Here is a 27,821-nt window from a genome sequence, read left to right as displayed (position 1 = left end):
ATTATATCCCCACCATGCTGAAAAGTTTGTGACATACGTATTAGTTATTAGATATGTGAATTTGGCGGTTTCGGATACCTCCGAATGTGGGAGAAGACGGACTCTCATGCCGGTCAGCTATTTCCAGAGCCAGATTTGTTCTTGTTAAACTGCAACACCAGATCCTAGTGTGTTGCAGTTTCACAAGAATAAATTCAGCTCCGAAAATATCCTAATGGCACGAGCAGCCGCCTTCTTCTGCATTTGATGGTATTCAAAATCTCAGAATGCAAATATCTATTAGTTATAGAAAAGATATGTAAACACGAAGGTGGGATGTTGAAGACTGGTACTAAAATATTAATTTTCAGTTGTTCTCCCTTTGAGCCTGATGATCAAAAACGCACAAGCCTGGAGAGAAATCAATCAATAAAGATAACATGTCTGCTTTCTCTGCAAGGTCAGTCCATTTGATTGGGTTGTGGATTACATTAGCAAAACAGTTATTTTCCATATACAAAAATAAACCTAAAGGTACAGGTTGAAAACCCTTTATCCAAACTGCTTAAGACCGGGAAAGGTTTGGATTGTGGAATAGTTTGGATTTTGGAATATTTGCATCTGTAAAAACAGCTTGGAGATAGGCTGGAAGAACAATATCTTATGTCATTTAGGAAATATTTATATGTCACAATACAGCTTATACATGTAACCCAAAGTTAGTTTTATATCCTATATAGACTATTATTTCCATTTTTGAACATACAATTCAAACTAGATACAGAAAGATACAAATATGACTTACAGGTAGGGAAAAAAAAGTAATTTTTAAACTTTTTATTTAAAAAAATATATAAATTAAAAAGTTTAGATTTCAGAATAAGTTTGAATTTTGGAATTCCGGGTTTGTACCTGCACATTTAAACATTTTTATAGCACTCTATACTCTCTAAGGAATGTGGGACAAACACACGTTTTACACAAAAGCAAGAGGTGTTTAATGTAATTTTAACAATTCTGCTAAACTGCTCCGTCTGTGCCACTTTAATACATTTACAATGTTAGGAACTGAAGTTTTCATAGGATATCTATTTACCTGTTTATAGATTAATAGGTTTTAAACCCGCTAGCACTTGCATACAATGTGTAATTAAATTCATCATTGTCATCAGTAATTTCCTCAGGGATGTTACGTGTTGATTTGGGCTGTGAAAAGAATTTTGTGTCATGACTTGAGTAGATATCCTGCTGGTAGCTTTGTCTGACACTTGTAACACTGGGATTATAGATGTCAAGGCGTGACGGTGACAATGCCTGGCTTGTACAAACATGAAATGGTCCTCTAGGGGCGGGTTCCTGTTCAGGGCTATGAGGTATATGACAAGTCTGAACACAGAAGTTTCTCTTAAACCCAGAATTGATGTCTAACTTTGCTATAAGAGGCTTTCCTATGTCGACTCTTTTCTTCTCATCCATCGTTTCTTCAATGCTTTCATACATGTAACTTAAACATACTGAGAACGTCAGGTTCTCCTAAAAGATAGAGAAAAATTTGTACAGTTACAAAATGAAATCCTTATATTTAAATGATCTTTGATATTAAATTGTTAATATTCTCATTATTATTATTTATGTGTAAAGTGAAGACAAATTCTCTTAGCACTGGCTACAGGGGTGGGGATATACAATGCACTAGATGCAATAAAAACTGTTTGTGAAACCAATATTATGCTGTAAAAATCATAAAGATGTGAAAGCTCCCCTTTTTGTGAATGCTACATCTATATTGTAACTTCTCAAAACGTAGAATGAATTCCACTGTCACGGATACCAGCATCATAAAAACGCTTTCCAAACCTTACCAAAAGAATTTAAAAAAAATTATGCTTACCTGATAAATTAATGACTTTCATGATGGTGAGAGTCCACAAGCCATCACATGTGGGATTAAAGTCCAGTTTTACAGGAGAAGAAAATACACACTACAGAACAGAGCTTTAATACCTCCCACTTTCCCATGATTCCTTAGTGATACATGAAGCCAAGAGAAAGGAGAAAATAAGAAAGGGAAAAAAAGCATAGTAAAAGAAGTGCAAACTGGTATTGAAACCAACTGGTATTGAAAAACAAGGGTGCAACTTGTGGACTCTCACCATTATGAAATAAATTAATTTATCAGGTAAGCATACATTTTCTTTTCTTTTATAAGATGGTGAGAGTCCACAAGTCATCACATGTGGGACCATCATGAAATAGGGAGGGAAAAACAGTTAAGGCAAGTACTAAACATGCACTGTAACCTGCAGAAATGTCCTACCAAAAGCAGCCTCAGAAGAGGCAAATGTGTCAAAATTGTGGAATTTTGTAAATGTATGACAAGATGACCAAATAGATTTCTTCCTCCCCTGTTCAATGCAAGCTTAATGTCTAAAAGCCTAAGAAGTGGCAACTACTCTGGTAGAATGAGCAGTAATTTATTCAGGGGGAGACTTCCCTGCTACTAGGTATGCTACGCTAATCAAAGCTTTAAGCCACACTGACAAGGTGATTGCAGCAGCTTTCTGCCCCTTGTGGGGGATCTGAGAAATCAATAAACAAGGAAAACGAATTCTGAACTCTTTAGTGGTTTGAAGATACAAGGCCCATACTACATCCAAGTTATGAAGTGATCTCTCTCTTTAGTGTTATTTTCATGCTGGGACTAAATTGATGTTTTCGGAAGAAACAACCTTAAGAAGGAAAGAGTAGTTTGTTCTTAAAACTACTTTATCCTGATAACAAAAACAGGTAAGGAGAATGACAAGATAGAGCAGAAAGCTCAGATGCTCTTCTGGGTGAGGAAATTTCAAAACAACAGCTGAATGTTAAGACTATGCATAATGTCATGATAAAAACCCCAAACACTTGCCGAAAGAGAGTAATTGTACCTGTTGCAACCTGTGCTGAACAAAGATTGGTTCAGTTTGCCATGCCCTGTGTGAGATCTGAATCTTGTCCATCGTAGTCTGTCCAGGATGCCAGTGTCTCATTTTGGGGGTCCTCTCCTTTCAACCTCTCAGTCATCTGCTGTGTCTATGACTGTGTTTACACTAATCCAATCCCCAGGTTTGAGGCCTAAAGCACATGCTTAAGAAAAAGGGAACACTAACACTAACCTATGTGGTGAAAGCAGGTACTGCAATAACGATACAGGTGCACTTATTAGCAAATGATCCATACTTTGTAATGAATATCATCCTGCTGAACCACTCCCAAAGGAGTAGTCCTTCCTTATAAAATCCTGCAACTTACTTTAATCAGTGCTTGGACACTGTTGCACTCTGTGTCTGTGTTTCCTGGTATTCTGTGTTTGCTGCTTTCTTTTGATACCATATTTGTCTTTAGATCCTTGACCCCAGACTTGGCTATCTGGGCTGCTCTATTGCCATGCTCTTACCTGTTCTGTTGCTGACTGGACAGACTTTTGGTTTGATCCTGAACTGTTCTTTCTACAAAACAACTCTCTCCACTACCTCTGCATATTGGGTATCAGCATAACCAGTAAAAGAGGTACATTTACCCCTGATACATAGGTTCAAATGGCTGAGCCTGAATAAAACCCTCAAGACTAAGTTAAGGTTCCACAAAGGGGAAGCAAGACTGATAATTGTTCTCATCCTGATGAAATATTGAGCAAAAGCTTGAATTTCAGGAAGTCTCAAAATCTGACTGATAAACCCTTATCCAGATCATCAAACAAAAATAATTGAAGAATTCAAGAAAGCTGAAAAGAGTTCCAATGGTAATTCTTAGACTCACATAAGGAAAGGAAAACTTTCCAGACTTTGTGATAAATATGTCTTGTAACAAGCTTTCTGGCCTGAATCTAAGTGTCTATCACTTGATCTGAAAATACCTGTCTGAGACAAAATCAAACGTTCACTTGCCATGCTGTCAAATTGAGAGATTTGAGATCTTGATGGAAGAAGGGACCTTGAGAGAGAGAGAGAAAGTCCTTCCTGATAGAAAAACACAAAATCTGGCTTAAGGACAATTGTACCAGATCTGCGTACCAAGTCCTGCAAGGTCATACAAAAGCAATTAAAATCACTAAGAACATTTCATGTTTTATCTTTATTTATTTATGTTTTTAGTAAAACAGAAGGAGGAAAGTTGAAAATCAAATTGAATGACCAATCACTAGTGCATCTAATAGAATTGCTTGTGGATCTCAAAATCTTGCATAATACTGGGATAGATTGTAATTCAAGCAAGAAGCCATAAGATCTACATCTGGCTTACCCCAACGATTCACAATATACATCCTAATTCAAAGACCATTTACTGGGGTGAAGGTACTGTCGACTGAGGAAGTCCACTTCCCAATTGTACATACCCAGAATGTGAATAGCTGCAATATGGAATGATGGTGTTCTGCCAAGTCAGAATGTGGTCTACCTCTTTCATTGCTAAGGCCCTTTGAGTATGACCTTGGTGATTTATGTAAGTCACTACTGTGGCATTGTCTAACTGAAACCTCAGCAAAAAACTCCAGTCTTAACAGGGGCCAACTCAGTAGAGCCCTAAAGATTGCATAGAGCTCTAAAATGTTGATTGAAAACCTCATCTCCCAAGGAAACCAAACTCCCTGCAATTTCTGGCAATCCCAGACTGTGCCCCGTGGTAAATATTACCCAATTCGGATGGAGGGAAGAGGCTCCCTAAATCAAGATTGGTGAGTCTATCATCAAGTTAGAGAATGTCTTGTATTGAAGTCTAAAAAGATCTTCTGAAACAGACTGTTGAAATCTCCATTTCACTGTTGCAACATTCAAAGCGGCTAAGAATGTTAGTGAAATCTGGCAAAAGCAATGGCATCTGAAGCCACTACTATGAGACTAACTACTTCTATGCATTGAAGCAGTGTAGGAAGAAGAGTTTGATGGAGAAGAGCACACAGCTTCTGCAATTTGAGTTTGCAGATAGTCTTTGTTACAGAGTTTATGGGAAGTTCAGAAAGGCAACTATGGTATGTGGTAGTAGAGAGCTTTTGGGGAATTTGATTTTATAACCATTGAAAACAAAGGAACTGAAGAAACTGTGCTTTTATGTTTCTGACCCATCTGAAAGAAGAAAATGTAGTCTAGGTAAGGACCTACTGTTGAGCCTTGAGCTCTCACTAAATTCACAAGAGTTCCAAAAACCTTTGAGAAGATTCTTGGTGCTGGTGCCAGACCAAATGGGAGTACCACACACTGGTAATGCCAATTTAGAAAGGCAAATCTGAGAAATCTTGTATGCTCCCTGTGAATAATGATATTCAAATAGGTATCTTTCAAATCTATGGTAGATGTAAATTGACCCTCCTGCACTAAAGTTAATATAGTGCAAAATATCTCCATTTTAAAGTTAGAAAATTTGTTCAGTGTTTTGAGATCCAAGATCAGCCTGTAAGTCATGTTTTTCTTTGGAAAAGAAGGCTTGAATAGAACCCCTGAAAATCTGTTCCCCCAAGGGAACCAGAGTAATCACTCTCATAGCTTCTAGGTCTGTTACACATTCCAAGAAAGCTCTGGCCTTTAAATGATCTTTTGTAATATGAGACAGGAGGAATCTTCGATGAGGGTGAGACTGAAAGCCTATGAGTTACCCCAAGGAAATTATGTTCAGTACCTAAGGAACTGCAACAGAATTCTCCAAGCCTCTTAAAAAAAAGTTCAGTCGGCCTCCCACCAGAACAGAGTCAGGGTTGGGGCCCACACCTTAATGCCAATTTTGAGGAAAGGACAGGATTTTATTTTTGGTCTGTTTGGACTTAAACTAAGAGGAACCAGGCTTCTACATGGACTTGGAGGTGTCTGACTTCTGAGACATTTAAGAGGAGGATCTTTGCCTCTTGGAATGACAAAAGGAGTGAAATTGTCTAGCGGACTTATCCCTGCCCTTAGCTTTTTTTTTTGTCTTGTAGCAGGAACGCTCCAGTGACTGTATCAATGGTAGCATCTAGTCCAGCTCCAAACAAGCTCTTTCCCTGAAATAGGAAAGAGAGAAGTCTGCCTTTTACATATTATATCAACAGACAATGGGGCCTATCTATCAAGCTCCGAATGAAGCTTGACACCCCGTGTTTCTGGTGTGCCTGCAGGCTCGCCAGTAACAGCAGTTATGTAGCACTGTCGGATCAGGTCCGCAAGACCTTTGTTAAATTGGCCTCAATTACTTCAGCCATAAGGCTCCTTTAGCCATAACAGTCATAGCAACAATTTTTGCATTTATACAAGTTAGGATATTACAATATGTATGCAAGAAAGCATACAATATGGTGTGCCGGTTGTGTAAGGGTACACCACAAGATATAGTGTAAGGGGTAGTGCTGTGGTGATGAATACAAACTAGGTCAGTGGTATGCCGTAAAGAATGGAATCAGTGAGTGAAAAATGTAAAAAAATGGATAACAAGTTAAACAACAGATATGTGCGGATAAAAAATACTTGTGTGTAATGGGCAAAAAATGGTGTCAAGTAATTCAAAATAATTCAAATTGATCGGTATTCACTAAGGTAATATATAATTGGTGCAAGATGGTAAAAATATACCAGATATATCGTAATTTGTAACAGGCCGGTACAATCGGTACTGTATGAAAGTGCCCTAATGACTATGAAAAACTAAGATGTATCAAAACGTATCAAAACAAATGAGATAAGAATACACAATAGAAAATTGTAATATATATGCATGTACTCAATGTCAGTTTGAAATAACAAGTTCCCTCTATATGCAGCACAGTATATTAAAATAAAATAAAATAAAATGGAATAGATACGTGGGCATTAAAACAGCAATTAAGATTATTGAATAAGGGATAATGAAATATAAAAAGCAATATAAAATGTATAAAGCAATATAAAATGTATCTGTTCGTTTAAATATTAAATTAGATTGGGTGTATCAACAGGTCAAAAAAATAATAAAAAAACCTTTCACACAGACAGTACTGTTCAAACATAAACCGTTCTGTCGGATGGTTGCAAACTTTGTCAACGTTTATGAAAACTGTTACAAAAGAGCAAAGGCGTTGGCCTAATCCATATAGGTCACAGGCTGCTTCTCTTCCAAACCGGCGGTTAATCGGATAATCTTGAAAGTGGAAACAAGAAAAAAAGAGAGCGCCTGATAGTGCAATATTGTACTGTCAAATCCGGAGCCAAAACAATCACAAACTCGTAAGAAAGGTACTCACAAGAGAGTTGGCACTCACAAGTAGTGCATGCGGGCAGGCTGACCTTTAGCAGCAGTCAGTACGCTGGGGATCCCTCCTATACAGGATCCACCTTGGATGGATTTCACAAAGAACTCGGAGAGGCAGATTTCTTTATACACAGGATATGTGTCTGTTTGATCCGTCAGCAGTCCCGGTTAGAAGTTGCGACCAGATGGTCGGTCCCGATCTCGGTCACAGGCTGTGGTGATAGAAGATCCTCTGTACACGGAGTGTGTGTGGAATAGGTACATCTGGAAACTCAGTGAGTCAGTTACACAGGTGTTTGAAATCTCCAAAGCACAACAGGTGTGGAGCGATGTAACAAAGTCCGTCTTGCTCAGAGGAAAAATACCGGTGCTTGTAATAAAACAAGTGGTCACTATAACACATTCACAGCGTAGTCAGATGTATTATAATGTATAAAAAAACATTTATTTGAGGAGCAAACAACGCGTTTTCTCTGGCCGTTTCATCAGGTAAATATTACACCTGTTTTATTACTCCACACCTGTTGTGCTTTGGAGATTTCCAACACCTGTGTACCTGACTCACTGAGTTTCCAGACGTACCTATTCCACACACACTCCGTGTACAGAGGATCTTCTATCACCACAGCCTGTGACCGAGATCGGGACCGACAATCTGGTCGCAACTTCTGACCGGGACTGCTGACGGATCAAACAGACACATATCCTGTGTATAAAGAAATCTGCCTCTCCGAGTTCTTTGTGAAATCCATCCAAGGTGGATCCTGTATAGGAGGGATCCCCAGCGTACTGATTGCTGCTAAAGGTCAGCCTGCCCGCATGCACTACTTGCTCTTTTTTTTCCTTGTTTCCATTTATACAAGTTATTTCAACAGCTGCATCTCAAATGAGACTACTAGCAGTCTTGACCAACTCAAGTGATCCTGAATTTTATCAAGGGAAGCTTCTTAGGAAATAAGGTCAGAGATTCTGTCACACCATGCTGCAGAAGCTAAAGATATGTAGACTACACTAACAGGAAAAACCTTAAATTTTCTGTCTATAGGATCCTTAAAATAGGTACTGTCCTCTAAATGAATGGTAGTCCAACTAGTCAAAGTAGAAATAGCACTGTCCATCTTTGGAATAGTTTCCCACACCTCCAATTTTTCAGAAGGTAAAGGAAACATGTTTTTGAATTTGGCAAATGGAACAAAGGGAATGTCTGTTTTTTTCTATTCCTTGCTAATTAGTTTAGAAAAGAGGCAGCTAGGAAGCGAGTTCAACAGCTTCAGGTTAGTTCAAGTGACGATAAGAAGCAGATATGTATTAACATTCCAGGGACAGCAGACAGAGAAGACGGTGCTAGCTGACACTCAGAATCTCTGCGCAGGGCCCCCCAAAGTGAGGTGCTCAGGGCCAAAGGGTGGGCCTGGCATAATGTAAGACTGAAGTCCCTGTAAGGAAATTAGAAAATCCAGTAGAAGAGCTCATCTTGTGTAGTAGGCATTGACACAGGATATAAGGAAGGAGTACTCTGATGAAGCCAACAGGAACAGGCTACAGGATCAGTCCCAGCGACACCTGTGGCAGGCAAATGACAAACTCCCACAGCAGAATTACTCTCACTGCCAATGTATTCCTTTACAACACTCTGTCCTATACCAAGCTCTCTGAGTGGGATATTGGGTCTCACATCCGGTTTGAGAACATCTTTTATCTTTTCTCCTTGCAGGAGGCATTTTTTTTATCAAACTCCGGATGGAGCTTGAGGGCCCGTGTTTCTGGCGAGCCTGCAGGCGGACAGAGATTTCCGCAATTCAACCCGATCGAGTACAATCAAGTTTATTGACATCCCCCTGCTGGTGGCCGATTGGCCGCGAATCTGCAGGGAGCGGCGTTGCACCAGCAGCTCACAAGAGCTGCTGGTGCAATGCTGAATACGGAGAGCGTATTGCTCTCCGCATTCATCGAGGTCTGTTGGACCTGATCCGCACTGTCGGATCAGGTCAGACAGACCTTTGTTAAATAGGCCCCTAAGGATTCATGGGGAAGAGGGATTAAAGCTCTGTTGTGCAAGTTGTTTTGCCTCCTCCTGTAGAACTGGACTTTATTAAAACCAAAGATTAGCCTTAAAATAATATGTAGATGTAATTTTTACAGTTATATTAGTTGTTTAATATTGAAAATAAGCGTAAATGTTTAGTTTCTATAAAGTAATAAGGGTCAATATATTCTGACATAGCCGGTGTAAATTATATTTAAACTCAGGAGAGTAGTCAGTAGAGGCTCCCTCAGTAATATATCCAGGAACAGGATATAATTCCTTAGAGGAAGTAGAGGGATGAGGTTGATTTGCAAGCAGAAATTGAGGTACACGACTATTGCAAACTTGATTGACCTGGCACAGATTTGCAAAACAGTCACAAAAATGTACAGGGAGAAGTATTAGTAGGACATAGTTTCAGTGGGGACATATTCACTGGGTTCCATTATGTGCAAAACTCACAAGTATAGCAGAGTATGAACAACACACATACACTGATAAAATGTAATGGCAGAGAGCTCTCTACACTTGCAAATTTACACCCTTGACACCTGAAAAGTACATAAAGAGTAAAGTAATAGACTCTATAACAAACAGCAGCTCCTGCGTGGGTACTTAACCCCCTCCAGCGACATGAGCACAAATTGAGAACAATTTGAGAGGAAAAAGGCAGATAGATGCTTTGAAGGCCTTTTCCTCCCCAACTGCAGCTCTGGATTGAGAAGAACAAGACAGAGAAGCTAAGGGGCAGGGCTAACGCCCGGAACAGTACAGGTGCCTCAGACAGGCTAAACACAGTGAAAAAGCCTTTATTAAGGCATAAATAAAGTAAACCAATAGAGATATTGCAGGCTTGAGTTTGAGGGGGCTTGGTCAATCCTATCCTGCCTTCTGGTGTTACTGTTTACAGCTTCAGAGTACATTATCCAAGGTGTCCAAACCTGTAAAAAGCTGTCTTTCTGGTCTAGCAAGTCTGCTGATAGGCTAGAAAGTTGGAATATGCGTTCAATCTTGTGTATGAGTGTGAAAGTTGGGATATGGTGCTTCCAATATCTGGCAATGTTTAGTCTGGTGGCTGTACAAATAATCATGGTTAGTTTATTCTCATTCGGTGACAGGCCAGGTATGGATTGGTGAAGTAGGGCTTGTGCAGTGAGTATTTTTATTTGTTTATAAAATATAGTACTTAATAAGGTTGAGGTCTGGATGCAAATCTGTGAGACAACTGGACATTCCTTCCATATGTGTATATAAGTCCCTCTCTCTTCACATCCTCTAAAGCACATGTTATCTCCTCTTTGTAATCGTGTTGGATGTAAGTACCATCTATAAGCAGTTTTTATATAAGTTTCCTCTAAATTAGCACTAAGGGAGAAGGAGCAGCCTCTATTTATTATGTTAATCCATTCTGTTTGATCCCATGTGATATTGAGTTCAGTTTCCCACTTTAGCAAAAATAATTCTTTATTTTCTGTAGCTGGGATGTTGAAGATATTCTAGCAATAACGCTTTTGGGTCTATTTCTAGAAAGACATAGGGGGATATTTATCAAAGGTCTGGCGGACCTGATCCGACAGTGCGGATCAGGTCCGCCAGACCTTGCTGAATGTGGAGAGCAATACGCTCTCCGTATTCAGCATTGCACCAGCAGCTCTTGTGAGATGCTGGTGCAACGCCGCCCCTGCAGATTCACGGCCAATCGGCCACTAGCAGGGGGAGGTTGAATTGCAGCGATGTCTGTCCGCCTGCTCAGAGCAAGCGGACAGGGTTATGGAGCAGCGGTTTGTAGACCGCTGCTTCATAACTGCTGTTTCTAGCAAGCCTGCAGACTCGCCAGAAACACGGGCCCTCAAGCTCCATCCGGAGCTTGACAAATGGGCCCCATAGTATTTCGAAGCTAGTTGTAGTGTAAAGAGGGTTAGAGTGTTATATTGCCTGTACCCTATATTTAAGTTGTAAATAGTGGAACCATGTGTTAGTGTCAGAGGGGTCTAGTTCTGTATATTGGTTGAAGGATAAAACCTTTTTGTTTACTTATACATTGATTAATCTGTAAAGGCCTCTGTTAGCCCATTTATTTATCACCGCCACCAAGAAATCCAAAGGAGTTGCCCTAGAGTTTTGTGAAATTAAAGGGTATGTACAAATAACCGATAATAATAATAATAATAATAATAATAAAAAGGTATACTGTATGAGCAATAGTGGTGTATTGCTGCTACTGAGGAGGTCTCGCTATTTTGCCAGCCCATACATTTTATAAATGAGATCTGTTTGTATTAAGTCAGATTCTAATTGTACCCATCTGATTCTGTCATGTATATTGTGCCATAAGGATGTTTGTGTCATTCTGGCTGCAAAATAGTAGGAGGTCAGGTGTGGAACACCCAATCCTCCACCCTTCTTGTGTTTTGTTAAAGTAGATCTGTTAATCCTGGGTCTTTTCCCTCCCCAAATTAAATTGTTGATTTATTTTTGTATTAGGTGTAACTCAGCCATCGGGACTGACTGGTAGTGATCAGAAAAGATAGAGTAACTTAGGTAGTATGGTCATTTTGGTAACTACTATTCTACCATAAAAGGAAATATTTTCCCTGGTCCAGTTATTTAAAAGTTTTTTTAATTTGTAGGAGCATTGGTTTATAGTTGAGTGAGAATAGAGAGTTAATGTTATTCGAAAGGGTAATCCCTAAGTATTTGAGACCTTTGTCTGCCCAGGAGAATCCAAAATTAATCTCAAGGAGTTTTTTCATGTCTGCTGGGAGGTGTATACTCAGGCCCTCACATTTATCATTATTTAGCTTATATCCTGATAGATTTCCATTTTTTTTTATCAGTTGGTATAATATGGGTAATGAATAGCGCAATTTTATAAGTGCAGTCTTCTACTTCAATTTCCGAAATATCTGGGCAATTTTGTATCTGGGCCGCAAGTGCAAAGCAAAAAGTAATGGGGAAAGGGGGCATCCCTGCCTTGTACCGTTTCTGATTAAGATTTCTTTGGACTGGTAACCTGCACTTTTGGTGAAATCTTTAGGTTCTGAGTATATTGTTTTTATTGCTTTAAGAAATTTTCCCTTGATCCCAATTGTTTCCAACACAGTAAACAAGTAAGTCCAATTAACCCTATCAAATGCCTTTTCTGCATCCAGTGAAAAGAGCAAAAAAGGCATCCTTTTTTTGTCAGCAAAATTGATTGTCTATTGTTCTGCGTATATTGTCTGGGGCCTCCCTATTAGGGATGAAGCCCACTTGATCTGGGTGTACCAAGGCTGTCATAAAGGGGTTTAGTCTATCTGCTAGAATCTTTGTAAATAGCTTAATGTCTTGGTTGATAAGTGATATTGGTCTATAATTCTGACAATGCTGTTTGTTTTTCCCAGATTTGGGTATTACTGATATTCTGGCTAGTAATAGTTCAGGGGGTATTGCATTGCCTTCTAAGATATGGTTAAAAATGTTCACATGTGAGGGGGCTATAATATCTTTTAGTTTTTCTATGTCTTCCTTCTCTAAAGTGAGTAGGTGACATTCTGTTAGAAATTTACGCATTTCCGTCTGATGATCTGTATTTTTTTTGGAGTTTGCAGATCGAGTGTTTGGTAAAATTTGGCAAATGTATTAGTTATTTCCTGAGGATTATTAGTTGTTCTCCCTTCGGGTGTTTGTATTTGGGTTATTGAGGTAGTTCTGGTTATGTTTTTTAATTTATTGGCCAACATTTTGTCAGGCTTGTTCTCGTAGATAAAGTAATACAATGTATAATCTTTCTCGCCTCTGTGTAGTGACCTCCAACAATCAATCAGGTTATGGTTTATTAAGAAGTCGAGCAATATCTTCCTTGACAGCTCCCCTTTAGAGCTATGTGTTCCAATTGCGATCAACTACTAAGTTAACGTCCCCTCTCAATATTAGTCAATATCTTTTCCAGTGTGTTATCAATTTGCTAATCTCAGCTAAGAATGTGTGTTGTGCTTCATTGGGTGCATAAACATTCCCTATGATAACTGGTGTAAAGTGGATTTTGCCTCTAAGGATAATATAATGACCTTGACTGTCAATCAAGATTTAATCTTCTTGAAAGTTAAGTGAAGCGTGTATCAGAATAGAGACCCCACAATATTTTTTGGTACTACTAGCATGGTATTGTATGGGGTATGCCTTATCCCAATATTTGGGTGTGGGGTGGGGGGGAGTGGAAGATGAGGATGGAGGGATAGGGGAGGATTGTGATTAATCTGAGTATGCTCTGTGTTAAGAGATGGAGATGGTGCTTTATATTCATTTCTCCACCTATGGGTGGATATTTAATCTGGTAATGTTATGAAGTAGAGATGGTGGAAATTGCGAATGCCCTTCCAGCATTGGAGGTATAAATAGGTTACAATTTAACATTAACAAGATAAATAGAACTGAAGAGTCCAGAAATTTAGACTATCTGGGGCGAGATCAAATATACGGCGCAGGTTTTGGCGCAAGCGTGGGAACCTGCGCCGTCCGTAATTTCACCTTGTACATCGGGGTATCACATAAACCCCGCCGGCAGTTCATAAAGTGAGTAAGTCTAATAAACTAGCGATGTCCAGATATGAGCGTAAATAAAGATTTCTGGAGTCGCCAGTGACTTACGGCACTTTAGAAACTGACGGTGCCTAAGAAAAGTAAAGAAAATAACAAATCTCCCGTAAAAGTCTAACACGCCTCCCAAAAATAAGCCAGACACGTAAAACCCCTATATCCGCAACCCCCCTCTCATTACTAATATTAAATGTATTAGACCCCTAGACCGACAACCCCCCACAATGCAATATGCCTATTTAAACTATTAACCCCTATATCCGCCATCAAACCCACACCGAAAGTAATAACTCAATTATTAACCCCTAAATCCGCCAACCCCAACATCGCAAACTACCTATTAAAACCATTAACCCCTAATCCGCCATAGCCCACAACGCAATAAACCTTATCAAGTATTAACCCCTAATCTGCCATAGCCCATAACGCAATAAACCTAATCAAGTATTAACCCCTAAACCGCCATAGCCCACAACACAATAAACCTAACCCCTAACCTAACCCCCCCTAACCTAACACCCCCTAAATGAACTAAAATGAACTAATTTACAAAATACTAACGTTACTATTAAATGTAAAAAAAACTAACACTACTTAAAAAATAAAAATAAACTAAGTATAAATTAAAGGGGCAGTCTAATCAAAATTCAGGAGTAGACTGTCCCTTTAAGCAAGAATTACAGAAAATAATAAAATCTAAGTTTACAGAAAATAATAAATAGAATTACAAAATTTTAAATAAATTACACCTAATCCCTATGAAAATAAAAAAGCCCCCCAAAATAAAAACACCCCCTAATCTAATAAAATACCAGTAGCCCTTAAAAGGACTTTTTGCGGGGCATTGCCCCAAGATAATCAGCTCTTTTGCACAAAAAATACACACAGCCCCACCTACCAGTAAACTCCCCCACCCACCAAACCCCCCCCCAAAAAAAAAAGAGTCGCCGGTCTTTAGTTCCAGATTCACCGGTCTTCAACTCTGCCCTCCGCTCTGCGCCGGCTGGTTCCTGGAAGAAGAAAGATGAGGTCGCCGCTTGGAAGAAGACTTCACCGCCTGGAACAGGACCTTCTCCGCTGGACTTCAGGACAGGTGAGGACCACTTGGGGGTTAGACTTAGGCTTTTTTAAAGGTTTTTTTGGGGGATTTATTTTATTTAGATAGGGTGGGCAGCAAAAGAGCTGAATGCCCAACAAATGCCCTTTTCAGGGCAATGGGTAGTTTAGCGTTTTTAGTGCTAGTTTTTTTTTTGGGGGGGGGGTTTACTGGTAAGGGGGCTGTGTGTATTTTTTGTGCAAAAGAGCTGATTATCTTGGGGCAATGCCCTGCAAAAAGTCCTTTTAAGGGCTACTGGTAGTTTATTAGATTAGGGGGTGTTTTTATTTTGGGGGGGCTTTTTATTTTCATAGGCATTAGGTGTAATTTATTTAATTTTTTTTAATTTTATTTATTATTTTCTGTAATCTTAGATTGTATTATTTTCTGTAATTCTTGCTTAAAGGGACAGTCTACTCCTGAATTTTGATTAGACTGCCCCTTTAATTTATACTTAGTTTATTTTTATTTTTTAAGTAGTGTTAGTTTTTTTTACATTTAATAGTAACGTTAGTATTTTGTAAATTAGGTAATTTTAGTTAATTTAGGGGGTGTTAGGTTAGGGGTTAGGTTTATTGCGTTGTGGGCTATGGCGGTTTAGGGGTTAATACTTGATTAGGTTTATTGCGTTGTGGGCTATGGCGGATTAGGGGTTAATACTTGATTAGGTTTATTGCGTTGTGGGCTATGGCTGATTAGGGGTTAATGGTTTTAATAGGTAGTTTGCGATATTGGGGTTGGCGGATTTAGGGGTTAATAGACTTTATTAGTTATTGCGGTGGGGGATTGCGGTTGACAGGTAGAGAGACATTGGGCATGAGTTAGGTGTTAGTTTATTTTTGCAGGCATTTTCGGGAGTTATGGTGCTCCCATACTCAGCGCAAGGCCTGCTACGGCTGCCTTTTATGGCGAGGTAAAAATGGAGTAAGATTTCTCCATTTTCGCCACGTAAGTCCTTGCGCTGGATATTGGATACAGATTTGCGACGCGGTTCTATGTTAGCTTATGGGAGTAATAATTGTGGGCGACGGGTGACCTATACGCTCGTAACTTGTATGCTACGCTGTATATGTAATACCAAAATCACGTAAAATTTGTCGGCGGAGGATTTTGCGGGCGACACTGCATATGTAATGGAGGCCCAGATTTGCTATCCTTATAAGGACAGTACAAGGAATGGGATAAAACCTAAATTTTCAGGAAAAGTGTCTTTTAGTCCCCCATTAAATTTTTTAAACTGGTAAAGTTCTACGTAGTTACTCAGGTGACATCACCTAGTTGGGGGTTTTGGTGATCTGTAGGTGTCGTAATTACTCAGGTGACATCACTTAGTTGGAGGTTTTGGTCATCTGTAGGTGTAATATTCTGGCGAGCTCTTTTGTGTTAGTTTGGCTTCTGGACCTGCGTCCATGTTCTTTCTATTGATCTTCAAGGATTTCTTTGTGTCAGTGGTTCTGCTGGTAATGTGGTGATTTTGAGTTTGGATAGTATGGATAGACCCTCAGTCAGGGAGGAACAGGTATGTATATTATTGTTGTTATTGAAGACTAGTTTAAATGGGAAGGTCCATCTGTAGCGTATTTGCGCCTGTTTTAGAGCAGTAAGCACTGGTTTCAAGTCTCTCCTTTTCCTTAGGGTGATTGGTGATAGGTCTGTAAATATCTGTATTGTAGATCCCTGGAATTCAAGCTGTTTGTGTTTGCGAGACTCTAGGACTATCTGTTCTTTAACATGGTAATAGTTCATTCTAACTATGATGTCCCTCGCATTGTTTCCAGGTGGGGGCTTGGTTAGTGCTCTGTGAATTCTGTCGAATAGCAATAGAGAGGGATCCACTGAGGGAATTAGTTGTTGAAAAAGTTCAGTGATAGTATCCTGCAGATTAGTATAGTATGGGACTCGGATATTTTTTATGTGTAGATTAGATTTTCTGGAGCGGTTTTCTAGATCCTCTAGTTGGGCCTCCAGCCCATTTATCTGTGATTGTTGCTCCTCTAGAGTGGTTTGTAGGGTTGGTACTACATCTGCGATTTCATCCACTTTGTCTTCTAACTTTGCAGTTCTACCTCCGATATCTTGGATGTCCTGTTTAAGTTCTTGTAATGCTGATCGCAGTTCTTCCTGGATTTTATTTAAGCTAGTAGCTCTTGATTTGTACTGTCAGTGTTTGATAATTGCAGTGTTTCAGAAGCATCTTCTCTGGCAGTTTCTTCTTGAGTTTGTGGAGCTGAGGTCTCTCCCTTTTGCTTTTTCATTTACGATTTAGATAAGCAATCCTTCATAGTTTGATTGCATCTTTTCATGATGAGGAGAGTTATACTTTGTTCCAATGTTCCAATGAAAAAGAACGATAAGGTGTATTTTGTTAAGGCTTTCTGGAATAATGTTAGTATCCTCTTGGTCTTCTAAGTCACTTTTGGTTGTTGGCTTCTGAAATCTTTTATGGTTTCATGTTTATGTTAAGAATAGTTGGTGCTGTTAGTTCTGGGAACCCTTTGTTGCCTCTTGGAATAATTTCTTTCTTGGCTTCTCAATTCCCAGCTGAACAGTGTCCAGTTGTGATTAAGAGAAAGAAAAAGGTTGGATTTTACTCGCCAAGAGGCCTCAGTGGTAAGATTAAGTTAAGGGTCTAGACCATTTCCATATTTCTCTTAGGTGTTGCACATGGGGGTCCTGCACCCTAAGTAGGTCACTAAGAAATGGTTGTTACCCTCTTATTTGTGTTGCTCCCCTGGGGAATTTGTTACTGTATGACCATGTAGGAAAAAGGTGTATGACCCACTGGTTATTATCCAGCGGGAAAGGATGGTGAGACAGCACCTCTGATAACTGTATCTTGTAGCTATGTTTTTGTCTGTGGAGGAGTCGGCAGATATGAGGCTGGTGTAAAGATGGAATTTCACACCAAATTTGTCTATCCCTCCGGCAGTAGTACAGTTATATCAATTTTATATGTCAGTTTGAATATCGCAATGAAAATGAGCTGTAAATACTGTTGCTTCTTTACTAGAGTCTTTTATTGTTTATCAAAGTTTGTCTCTTGGAAGGGGTTACCGCACTGTTTTGCCTTGTGATGTAGGGCCTGGTGATAGTGATCAGCTTGAGCTACATGGTGTTTATTCCTCTGTGTGAGTGATTGTTAATATTGGTGTATGGGGTCTTCAATCATGACCAGATGGGGACTTCGATTAAAGTATGATGAGCCCAGGCCCCACTCACCCTCTTGTAGCGCTCTGCACTTGTTTCAGCTTGCACTGAGGTCTGGTCACTCAGTCAGTCCCTGTAGACCTCTCCAAAGCGGATCCCCAACCCTCTCGAGGCAAGGATGCAGTGTGTTGTGGTTATAGGGGTCAACTGGTTACTCGGCTTCGTGTAGCAGTGGCAGTGCAGGCCACCTCTTAGTAGCGGTCGCCTCTTATCTCTTACACCCGACTCTGGAGCGGAGCCCCGACCATCCGGAGTGGTGTCACCTTGTGCTCACAGCGAGTTGGTGGTGAACTCTCTCCTGTCGCTGGTGAGGCCGATATCAAGATTTTCTCCACATGGGTTGTTCGCAATGAAGGTCTGGCAGTGAATGTCAGATAATCAGCCCTGGTGTCTCCTTTCAAGTGGGGTTCAGTTAGGAACTATCTTGGAAGTATTCCCACTGGAGTATCTTTGTGCACATTAGGTTTTATTTGCCAAAATATAGGGTTTTATTATATGCCACAGACGGAGCTAGTTTAGCATGCGTCCTAAGTCTCCACTGCTTGGCTCCGCCCCCAAATCATTCATATTTTCTTGTTTAGTTAGCGCACATGAGAATATACGATCAGGTTTCCACTTTTTTTGCTCCATTGACTTCTATAGGGAAATACATAAACGCGGTCACAATATTCTAACTTTGGCTTTTTTAAAGTCAACTTGTAATACGAGCGCTACCCAGCCAAAAAGCTTACTTCTAGCACAGTTAACACAGGCAGGCCCATTTATCAAAGGGCTTGCGGACCAGATCCGACACTGCGGATCAGGTACGCAAGACCTCGCTAAATGCGGAGAGCAATACGCTCTCCGCATTTAACATTGCACCAGCAGCTCACAAGAGCTGCTGGTGCAACGCCGCCCCCTGCTGACTCTCGGCCAATTGGCCGCCAGCAGGGAGCTGTCAATCAACCCGCAGGCGGACAGGGTTATGGAGCAGCGGTCTTTAGACCGCTGCTTCATAAGTTGTGTTTCTGGCGAGTCTGAAGACTCGCCAGAAACACGGCCCTTCAAGCTCCGTACGGAGCTTGATAAATGGGCCTGTAAGTGGCCGATTTACTAAGCAGTGGATGCTGCTTATTCCACGCGAGCCTTTCAGTGGTAGTAAGACCGCTGCTCCTTGACGACTGCAATTATCCTGATCAGATACGTTTGGGATGATTGACACAGGCATTTTACCAGAAATGCTTCTGCAATGTTAAATGCCGACAGCGTAGGCAATAGTGAATCATGTATAGTGAATCATGTCCGCCCGGGGTATGATAAATCTAACCCTAAAGCAGGAGCTTTAAATAACACTCCACTTGTAATCTGGCCATATAGTTTAGATAGGCAAAATAAAAAAAGCTCTATTTCTATTTAAGAGGAGTGATAGGACAATGCTAAAAAAAATAATCTGGTATTTTGGGCAAGTTTTTCACTGAAATTACTGGTAGGGAAGGGTTTAAAGGAAGACTAATGTCAAAATCAAATGCTCATGTTTCAGAGCAGGCAATTTTAAACAGTTTACTTTTATTATGTAATTTGCTTCATTCTCTTGATATCCTTTGTGGAAATGCATACCCAGATAGGCTCAGAAGCAGCAATGCACTAAAGGGAACTAGCTGCTGCTTGGTGGCTACACATTTGTCTCTTGTCATTAGTAACCTGATATGCTCAGCTAGCTCCCAGTAGTGCATAGCTGCTCCTTCAACAACAAATACCAAGAGAATGAAGAAAATTTGATAATAGAAGTTAATCTGAAAGATGATTACAATTGTATGCTCTGTCTGAATCATAAAAGAAAAATTGTGGGTTTCATGTCCCTTTAATTTGGATTCCCCTGCTTTACAACATATTGCCATCTCAAAAAATAGCCCCCAGATTGAAGGGGATTAGCAGATAATTTTTTCTTACTCTGACTGCTGTAATAGTTATTCTATCTACTTATGATAACTGCCTATTTGCTCATCGTTCTGGTTAAAGTGTTTTTAATTTCAGCCAACGCTGTCTGTATGAATACCGGTAAATGTCTTTGTAAACCAATAAAGATTTAGGGGCCTATCTTTCAAGCTCTGTACGGAGCTTGAGTGCCTGTGTTTCTGGCGAAGACCGCTGCTCCATAACCCTGTCCGCCTGCGCTGATGAGGCGGACAGGAATCGCCGGAATTCAACCCGATCGAGTACGATCGGGTTGATTGACACCCCCTGCTGGTGGCTGATTGGCCTTGAGTCTGCAGGGGGCGGCGTTGCACCAGCAGCTCACACACTGCTCTCCGCATTCAGCGATGTCTGTCGGACCAGATCCGCACTGTCGGATCAGGTCCGACAGACATTTCATAAATAGGCCTCTTAGTATATATGTAATTATATAGCCGCTACACTATTTTGCTCACATTTCGTTAAAGCAGTATCACGTTACTCATTACACAGAGAAAATCAACCCTTTTTTTAGTTGCATGCTTTCCTACAATTATTTGATAATTGTGTTCCTTTTGCTTACACTCTGTGGCATTAAACCTCACAATAGATATATATATATATAAATTATATAATACATATTAATTTATTAGCGGTATCTTATGCAGATTATTCTACTGCTTTCCCCCATCCTCTATCTCTAACTCATATTAGTCATCTCAGTCTATTTTGGTTTCTACAAATACCTTTAGTGTTTGCAATGAACTCAGACGGGTGTACAGACATTGGTTAGGAAAGTCTTTTGATACCAAAAAGCTGCCCGTCTCTTCAGGAGTTCTTTTATTTGCTTCTTTCGGATCCACATATAAACCCTATTAAGAAAATAATCAAATTAGAAGATAAAAAATATTAGCCTTAAAAATACTGGGCATGATAGTTATTAGTTATACAATATTTTATGTTGTTATAAAATTAATTGAAAGACCACTAAATTTAGTAGAATTGCATAATTAACATGTGCATAATAAAAAGACAATGCAATAACACCTATTATGAATTTCACATAAGCAGTAGATTTTTTTTACGACAAATTTATATTTCTTCCATTTTCCGGCCCCTTGTATCATGCGACAGACATCAGCCAATCCCAGACTAGTATATGTATACCCTGTGAACTTGTGCACATGCTTAGTAGGAACTAGTGCCTCAAAAAATCTGCATATAATAAGATTGTGCAAAAATGTGACAATGGAAGTAAATTGGAAACTACTGCTCTATCTGAATCATAAACATTTATTTTGGTGCATCACGTTTTCATTTTAAATTAATCCCATTCACGCCCTTAGGACGTTCCATGCAGTCCTAACATTCTAAGGACGGATTGAAACAACCTAAATTCTTCGGCGTCCTGCTCCCCTCCTTGATAAGAAACCTAAAGATCAGACTGGGGGACATGTCTGGCAATATAGGCAGCCCCCCAGGCGTTGGAGTCGCGTGAACTTAATTACGATCTTGTCCACGTTCCCCTGTCTTGAAGGGTTAATTTTAAAAAAATCCACATAATAGCATTGAAAAACTGCAAAATAAAATGTCCACAAATTAATAACAGTGGTAACACGTATAGCAGAAGACATTTAGTATACATCCTTTGAAAAAGAGGGGCTAATTGGCTTCATATTGAAATGTGCATTTAGTGTCAGACGATAAACAATGTGTATTTTTATTTTATTTGGTCAGCTTTATTGAAAAATAAGGTCAAAACAGAGAATATCAACATAATTTAAGCTGCTCCTAAATATCATTAAAGGGACATTATACACTCATTTTTTCTTTGCATAAATGTTTTGTAGATGATCTATTTATAAAGCCCATAAAACGTTTTGTTTTTTTTAATGTATAGTTTTGCTTATTTTTAAATAACATTGCTCTGATTTTCTGACTCCTAACGAAGCTCCAAAGTTTTATGTGAATACCATCAGCTACCTTCTCCAACTTGTTCCTGTTTTTCATATGCAAAAGAAGGGGGGGGAGTGTCTTATTTCCCACTTGCAGTGGGCTTTCCAGCTACCTTTTCAACAGAGCTAAACTGAGAGCTTCTAAGTAAGTTTTTAAACCATTTTATACTGGATTTTTATATCAGTATCTGTGCAACTTATTATTTATAGTAGTGTCTGTTACATGCAGTTATATGAAAATAAGTGTATAATGTCCCTTTAAGTGCTGGAGGATTTTAAAATAATAAGCAGAAACAAAAACATAAGCAAAGACAACAAGCAAAAAAAAGTTGTCTCAGTTATAGTTTTTCCCTAAAAATTATGTTGAACCAAAAAAGAAGATTTGCAATAAATTACACACCTAGATTACAAGTTGTGCGCTAAACCCGGTGCGTAAATAACACAAACAAATTAGCGGTACCACACTTTCCATAGCGCTGCCATTACAAGTTACAAAAAACCTTCTTGTGTTGTGCGGAATGGTGCGTTAAGCTCCATACCGCAAAAAAGCCAAGTCCTGACTTGATGTGCTCGTGCACGTATTCCCCCATAGACATCAATGGAGAAAAAGTGTTAGAAAAAACCTAACACATGCGATTACGGAATGGCGATCACTATAAAGCATCCCCCATTGATGTCTATGGAAACAAGAAAGTTATAAATCTAACACCCTAACATAAACCAGTAGTCTAAATACCCCTAATCCACCGCCCCCCGACATCGTCAACACTAAATAAAAATATTAACCCCAAATCCGTCGCCCACCTGCATTGCTAACACTAAATAAAGATATTAACCCCTAATCCGCAACCGCCGACATCGTCAGTACTAAATAAAACTATTAACCCCTAATCCACCACCCACACGCATCACCAACACTAAATAAACCTATTAACCTCTAATCCATTGCCCACCCGCATTGCCAACACTAAATAAACCAATTAACCCCTAATCATCCGTTCACCCGCATCGTCAACACTAAATAAACCTATTAACCCCTAATCTGCTGCCCACTCACATTGCCAACACGAAATAAACCTATTAACCCCTAATCTGCAGCCCACCCGCATTGCCAACACTAAATTAAAGTATTAACCGCTAATCCGCCGCCCCTGCATCGCTAATACTAAATAAATCTATTAACTCCTAAATCGCCGACCTCCCCCCACATCACTACTATTAAAATAAACCTATTAACCCCTAAACCACCGACCACACACATCGCGACTACCTAAATAAAGCCATTACCCCTAAACCACCCCATAACCCCTAAACCTAACACCCCCTGACTATAAATTACATTTACAATATAACTACCTTAAAATAAATAAAAACTTACCTGTGGAATGAAAAAAACCTAATCTTAAACTATAAATAAACCTAACAATACTATTTAAAAAAAAATAAAAAATATATATATATATATATATATATACCAAAAATAAAATACCTAAATTACGCCTAGATTTAGAGTTCTGCGTTAGCCTTAAAAAGCAGCGTTAAGGGGTTCTAACGCTGCTTTTTAATGCCTGCTAGTATTTAGAGTCAGGCAGGAAAGAGTCTACCGCTCACTTTCTTTCCGTGACTCGAGGCTACCGCAAATCCCCTTACGTCAATTGCGTATTCTATCTTTTCTATGGGATTTGCCTAACGCTGGTATTACGAGTCTTGGAAGAAGTGAGCAGTACAGCCTCTACCGCCAAGACTCCAACAGCAAAAAAAAGTCAGTAGTTAAGAGTTTTATGGGCTAACGCCGGAACATAAAGCTCTTAACTACAGTGCTATAAAGTACACTAACACCCATAAACTACCTATGAACCCCTGAACCGAGGCCCCCCCACATCGCAAACCCTATAATAAAAAAATGTAACCCCTAATTTTCCGACCGGACATCGCCGCCACCTACATTATCCCTATGAACCCTAATCTGCTGCCCCTAACATCGCCGACACCTATATTATATTTATTACCCCCTAATCTGCCCCCCCCCCCAACCTCGCCGCCACCTACCTACACTTATTAACCCCTAATCTGCCGACCGGACATCGCCGTCACTATAATAAATGTATTAACCCCTAAACCACCACACTCCAGCCTCGCAAACATTATAATAAATTTTATTAACCCCTAATCTGCCCTCCCTAACATCGCCTCCACCTACCTACACTTATTAACCCCTAATCTGCCACCCCCAACGTCGCCGCTACTATAATAAAGTTATTAACCCTAACACCCCCCTAAGTAAAATATAATTTAAATAAAAAAAACTAAAATTACTATCATTAAATAAATGAATCCTATTTAAAACTAAATACTTTCCTATAAAATAAACCCTAATATAGCTACAATATAACTAATAGTTACATTGTAGCTATTTTAGGATTTATATTTATTTTACAGGCAGCTTTGTATTTAGGAAAAACAAATTTGGAATCCAGCGAGGGATCCAAACAATAGGGGTGCGCTAAAGAAAAAATGTGAATCAGTCACTTCACAAACCGTCAGTTTAATGATTGGATCGATATTGCCAAATGGCTCCTATGAGGCAAGACGGGTGAAGTAAATGCAGTTACGTGGTGATTATTGTTTCATTGAAGGCAGCTCCTCTAATCCTCGGTGTGGGGATTCTGTAGAATTAAAGTTGAGAAAGAGGGCGCCACATAGCGTAATATGTTTGAGACAACTTCAAAGGTAAAATGAATCAAAAATGCTTACCGAATGGAAATGCACCGTACTGTGACCGGTGCTGACAAGCCGGCTAACACTCACAGTGGTTAGTACACTGATGTCTGTGGTATACTGCGTCTGTGTGCAGGTCGAGTGATTCTGTCTGACTCCTGTGTCGGATCGCTCACTTTCTCAGCCAACGTGATATTGTTTTGTTAAATTCACACTGCAGGTTAAGTGTGACACCTTGACCCTTGCAAATTGCCGGTAAAAGCAAAAAGGACAACTTCCGTGTAAGTTAAAAGATATTTATTCCATATAAAGTATCGCTACACGTTTCTCGACCGTAACCGGTCGTTTCCTCAGGCATGAAATAATGGATACAATTGTTACAGAGTAAAAACCTTATATACAGGTGTGTATTAAAAAACGGAAGTTGTCAGAGCACCTAGAGTAACCAATAATAGCTTAGTTAATACGATGAGTGTAATTATCCCTGATTAGAAATTCAAATGTGAGTTAACCTATAACAGACTGGTATAAAATTTTTTAATTTAACTGTTTTGTCTGAGCTCAAAAATAAAATGAAAAAGGGGGAAGAAAAGAACCTGGAGTTTTGTTATCCATATTAATCATATCTTACATGTAGTAAAGGTATAGTTATTTTTTCTAGCATCAACAAAAGAAAACATGATATTTTATAATCTATGTAGTTCGTGTGTATGTTAGAATAAAATCACTTGCACACTAAAAAATTAAAAATTAAAAAACCAAGTTGTAGTGTTTTCCATTTTAGAAAAGGTAAACAAATTTTGTTGTTTTCAGTTTGAGTCTGTAAAGATTTGTTAAAAAGAACTTAAAAAGATATTTTGTTGATATTAAATTGATAATGAAGGTATAGAATATCTATTGATGCAGGTGTGTGATTTACAGAGAAGGTGGGATTTCCCGGCCCTAGCCTAAAGAACGGAAAAAAGTACCACATCATGTAATGGCAATTTTTGTTAAAAAGTATATAATATCTTAATTTTTAAAATATATAAAAATAATTTTAATCTGAAAGTTTGCAGATTGTGTGAGGAAAGAGTGGAATTGGTACGGATTCCTCTTCAATGAATGGAAGTTGATAATGTAATTTAGCTATATTACTATGGGATTCCTATAATATTTGATCATGATAAATAGAATGAGTTGGATCTGTAGTGTCTACTGACTTTTGATTTGATCAGAACAAACCCCTATGTCTGTTCTCATATATGTGAACAAATGTTGCTATTCTCCTATATGACCACTGTTGTACTAATTTGGCTAAACGCTATGTGAACCTATGTTGTAAAAATTCTTATATAGTTAATGATTGTGTAAGCGATCCTAGTCTTGAATGAACATGTAGTGCATGTCTGAGAAAGTGTGTATATATGTGAAAGTTGATGTGTGATGTCACAATAGATTGCTAATGAAAAATTTAGCTAATCTAAAGATAAAATAGGGTATGCATCTATGAGAACCATTTTTGAAGCATGTATATATAATATTATAATAACCGTATCGATCATATAGTGTCGAGAAAAAGATAAAGTAGAGGATCATTATTGTGTGAATGCCAATGTGCATAAAAATAAGGACCCATGTGCATGAAAGTAGTGAGTGTATAGATATATTCGTGGAATGAGAGATCTTGATCAGGTAATGAGAATCGTGTCCTTATCAGTTCTAAAGAGAATGGTAGAAGTCCGATTAAATAGTTTGTATGGGACTACCCTACTGGAAATCTTTAATGCAGACCAAATAGTGTTGGTCCACAAATGTTGCTAGTTTTTTTCAAAAATAGAAGCAGTGGATGTGAAGCTGATGGTGCTTCTAGGTGATGTTGGGCGGATATTTAAGTCTATCAGTTCTAGGTTGAGCTAATTGGGAGATCTTGAGACCAAATCCTTATTAATGGTATTTACCACAAGGGTGTATCTGATATAAGGGAGACGTTCATGGTAATATGGATAATATAAAGAACGGCTTGAAAGTATATATGTATATGTGTGTTTCATTAATTATAATCTGCTAACGATGATGATGTGTGAATGTTGATGTTTGAAATATGTAAAAAGTGAATGCTTCTGAACTTATTTGTGAAAACATGTGCTTCAATTGATTGGGTTTTGATCTAATGGATATGGGATTTGAGATAGTGGGATCTGAAGTAGTTTATATTGAAAAAGATTAAATTTCCAGTTTTTGAGAGACCTTAATTGAAGGCTGCCAAATCCAGGTTGGCATTTAAACCATCCGGAAACAAGGTTTTTAATTTAAAAATCCAAAAGGTTTCTCGTTGTCTAAGTTTATTGACTCTGTTATAATCTGAGGATTTAGGGATAAAATCTATTGGTAGATATTTGAAAATGTAAGGATTGCCTTGATGTTTTGTTAAGCAGTGATTAGGGACACTGTGTTTGATATTAGATTTCTTGCAATTTTTACAATTGCGAAAATGCTCACCCCACCTTATTTTTGCCTTTCTGGTGGTGCGGCCAACATATTGTAGGCCGCATACACATTCCAATAAATATATGACAAAAAAGGAGTCGCAATTGAAAAAACCCTGGATAGGGAAAATTTCCCCAGTGATGTGAGACTTAAATTGTTTAACACCAGATTTAATATATTTGCAAGAAACACATCTAATTTTACCACATTTATAGATTCCCTGTAGGCCAAAAATACCCTTTTGGATTTTATTGTCTTTATATCTCTGTTGCGTGTGTTTGACTATTTTGCTCGGTGCTAGTCTACTTCTCAATGTAGGAGCTCTCCTATAAACTATTTGTGGTTTGTCTGAAACTATATTTTTCAGTATTGGGTCCCTTTGGATGACATGCCAGTGTTTGCAAATTATCTGTTGTATTTTGTAAAAGCTATTATTGTATTGTGTGATGAACATAGTGCTACTTTGTTCAGTTGTTTTGTCCCTTATCTGATTAATATTTTTGTTCTTAGATAACATTACATTTCTATCTAATAGTTTTGTTCTCATTAGCGCCTGATCTAAAATGTGAGCAGGATAACTTTTTTCCATGAATCTATTGTATAAAATTTGGCTTTGGTCGATGAAGGTTTG

The 27,821-nt window shown here is 38.9% G+C and overlaps 1 protein-coding gene across 2 annotated transcripts in view; it reads right to left on the bottom strand.

Moving 5' to 3' along the window:
• Positions 1-953: 953 nt before the first annotated feature.
• Positions 954-27,821, bottom strand: part of MALT1 (MALT1 paracaspase) — a 259,374-nt gene continuing 232,506 nt past the window's right edge. For both annotated transcript variants that reach the window (XM_053701166.1, XM_053701168.1), the window contains 2 exons: positions 20,795-20,920; positions 954-1,512 (listed from right to left, as the gene is read on the bottom strand). In XM_053701166.1, the coding sequence (XP_053557141.1) occupies positions 1,087-1,512; positions 20,795-20,920 (552 nt within the window). In that variant the 3' untranslated portion in view covers positions 954-1,086. The remainder of the gene's footprint in view (positions 1,513-20,794; positions 20,921-27,821) is intronic.

Source organism: Bombina bombina, chromosome 2, assembly GCF_027579735.1.
Source record: "Bombina bombina isolate aBomBom1 chromosome 2, aBomBom1.pri, whole genome shotgun sequence".
Taxonomy (NCBI): domain Eukaryota; kingdom Metazoa; phylum Chordata; class Amphibia; order Anura; family Bombinatoridae; genus Bombina; species Bombina bombina.
Note: the sequence above shows the minus strand (reverse complement) of the source record. Positions and strands in the feature narration are given on the sequence as shown.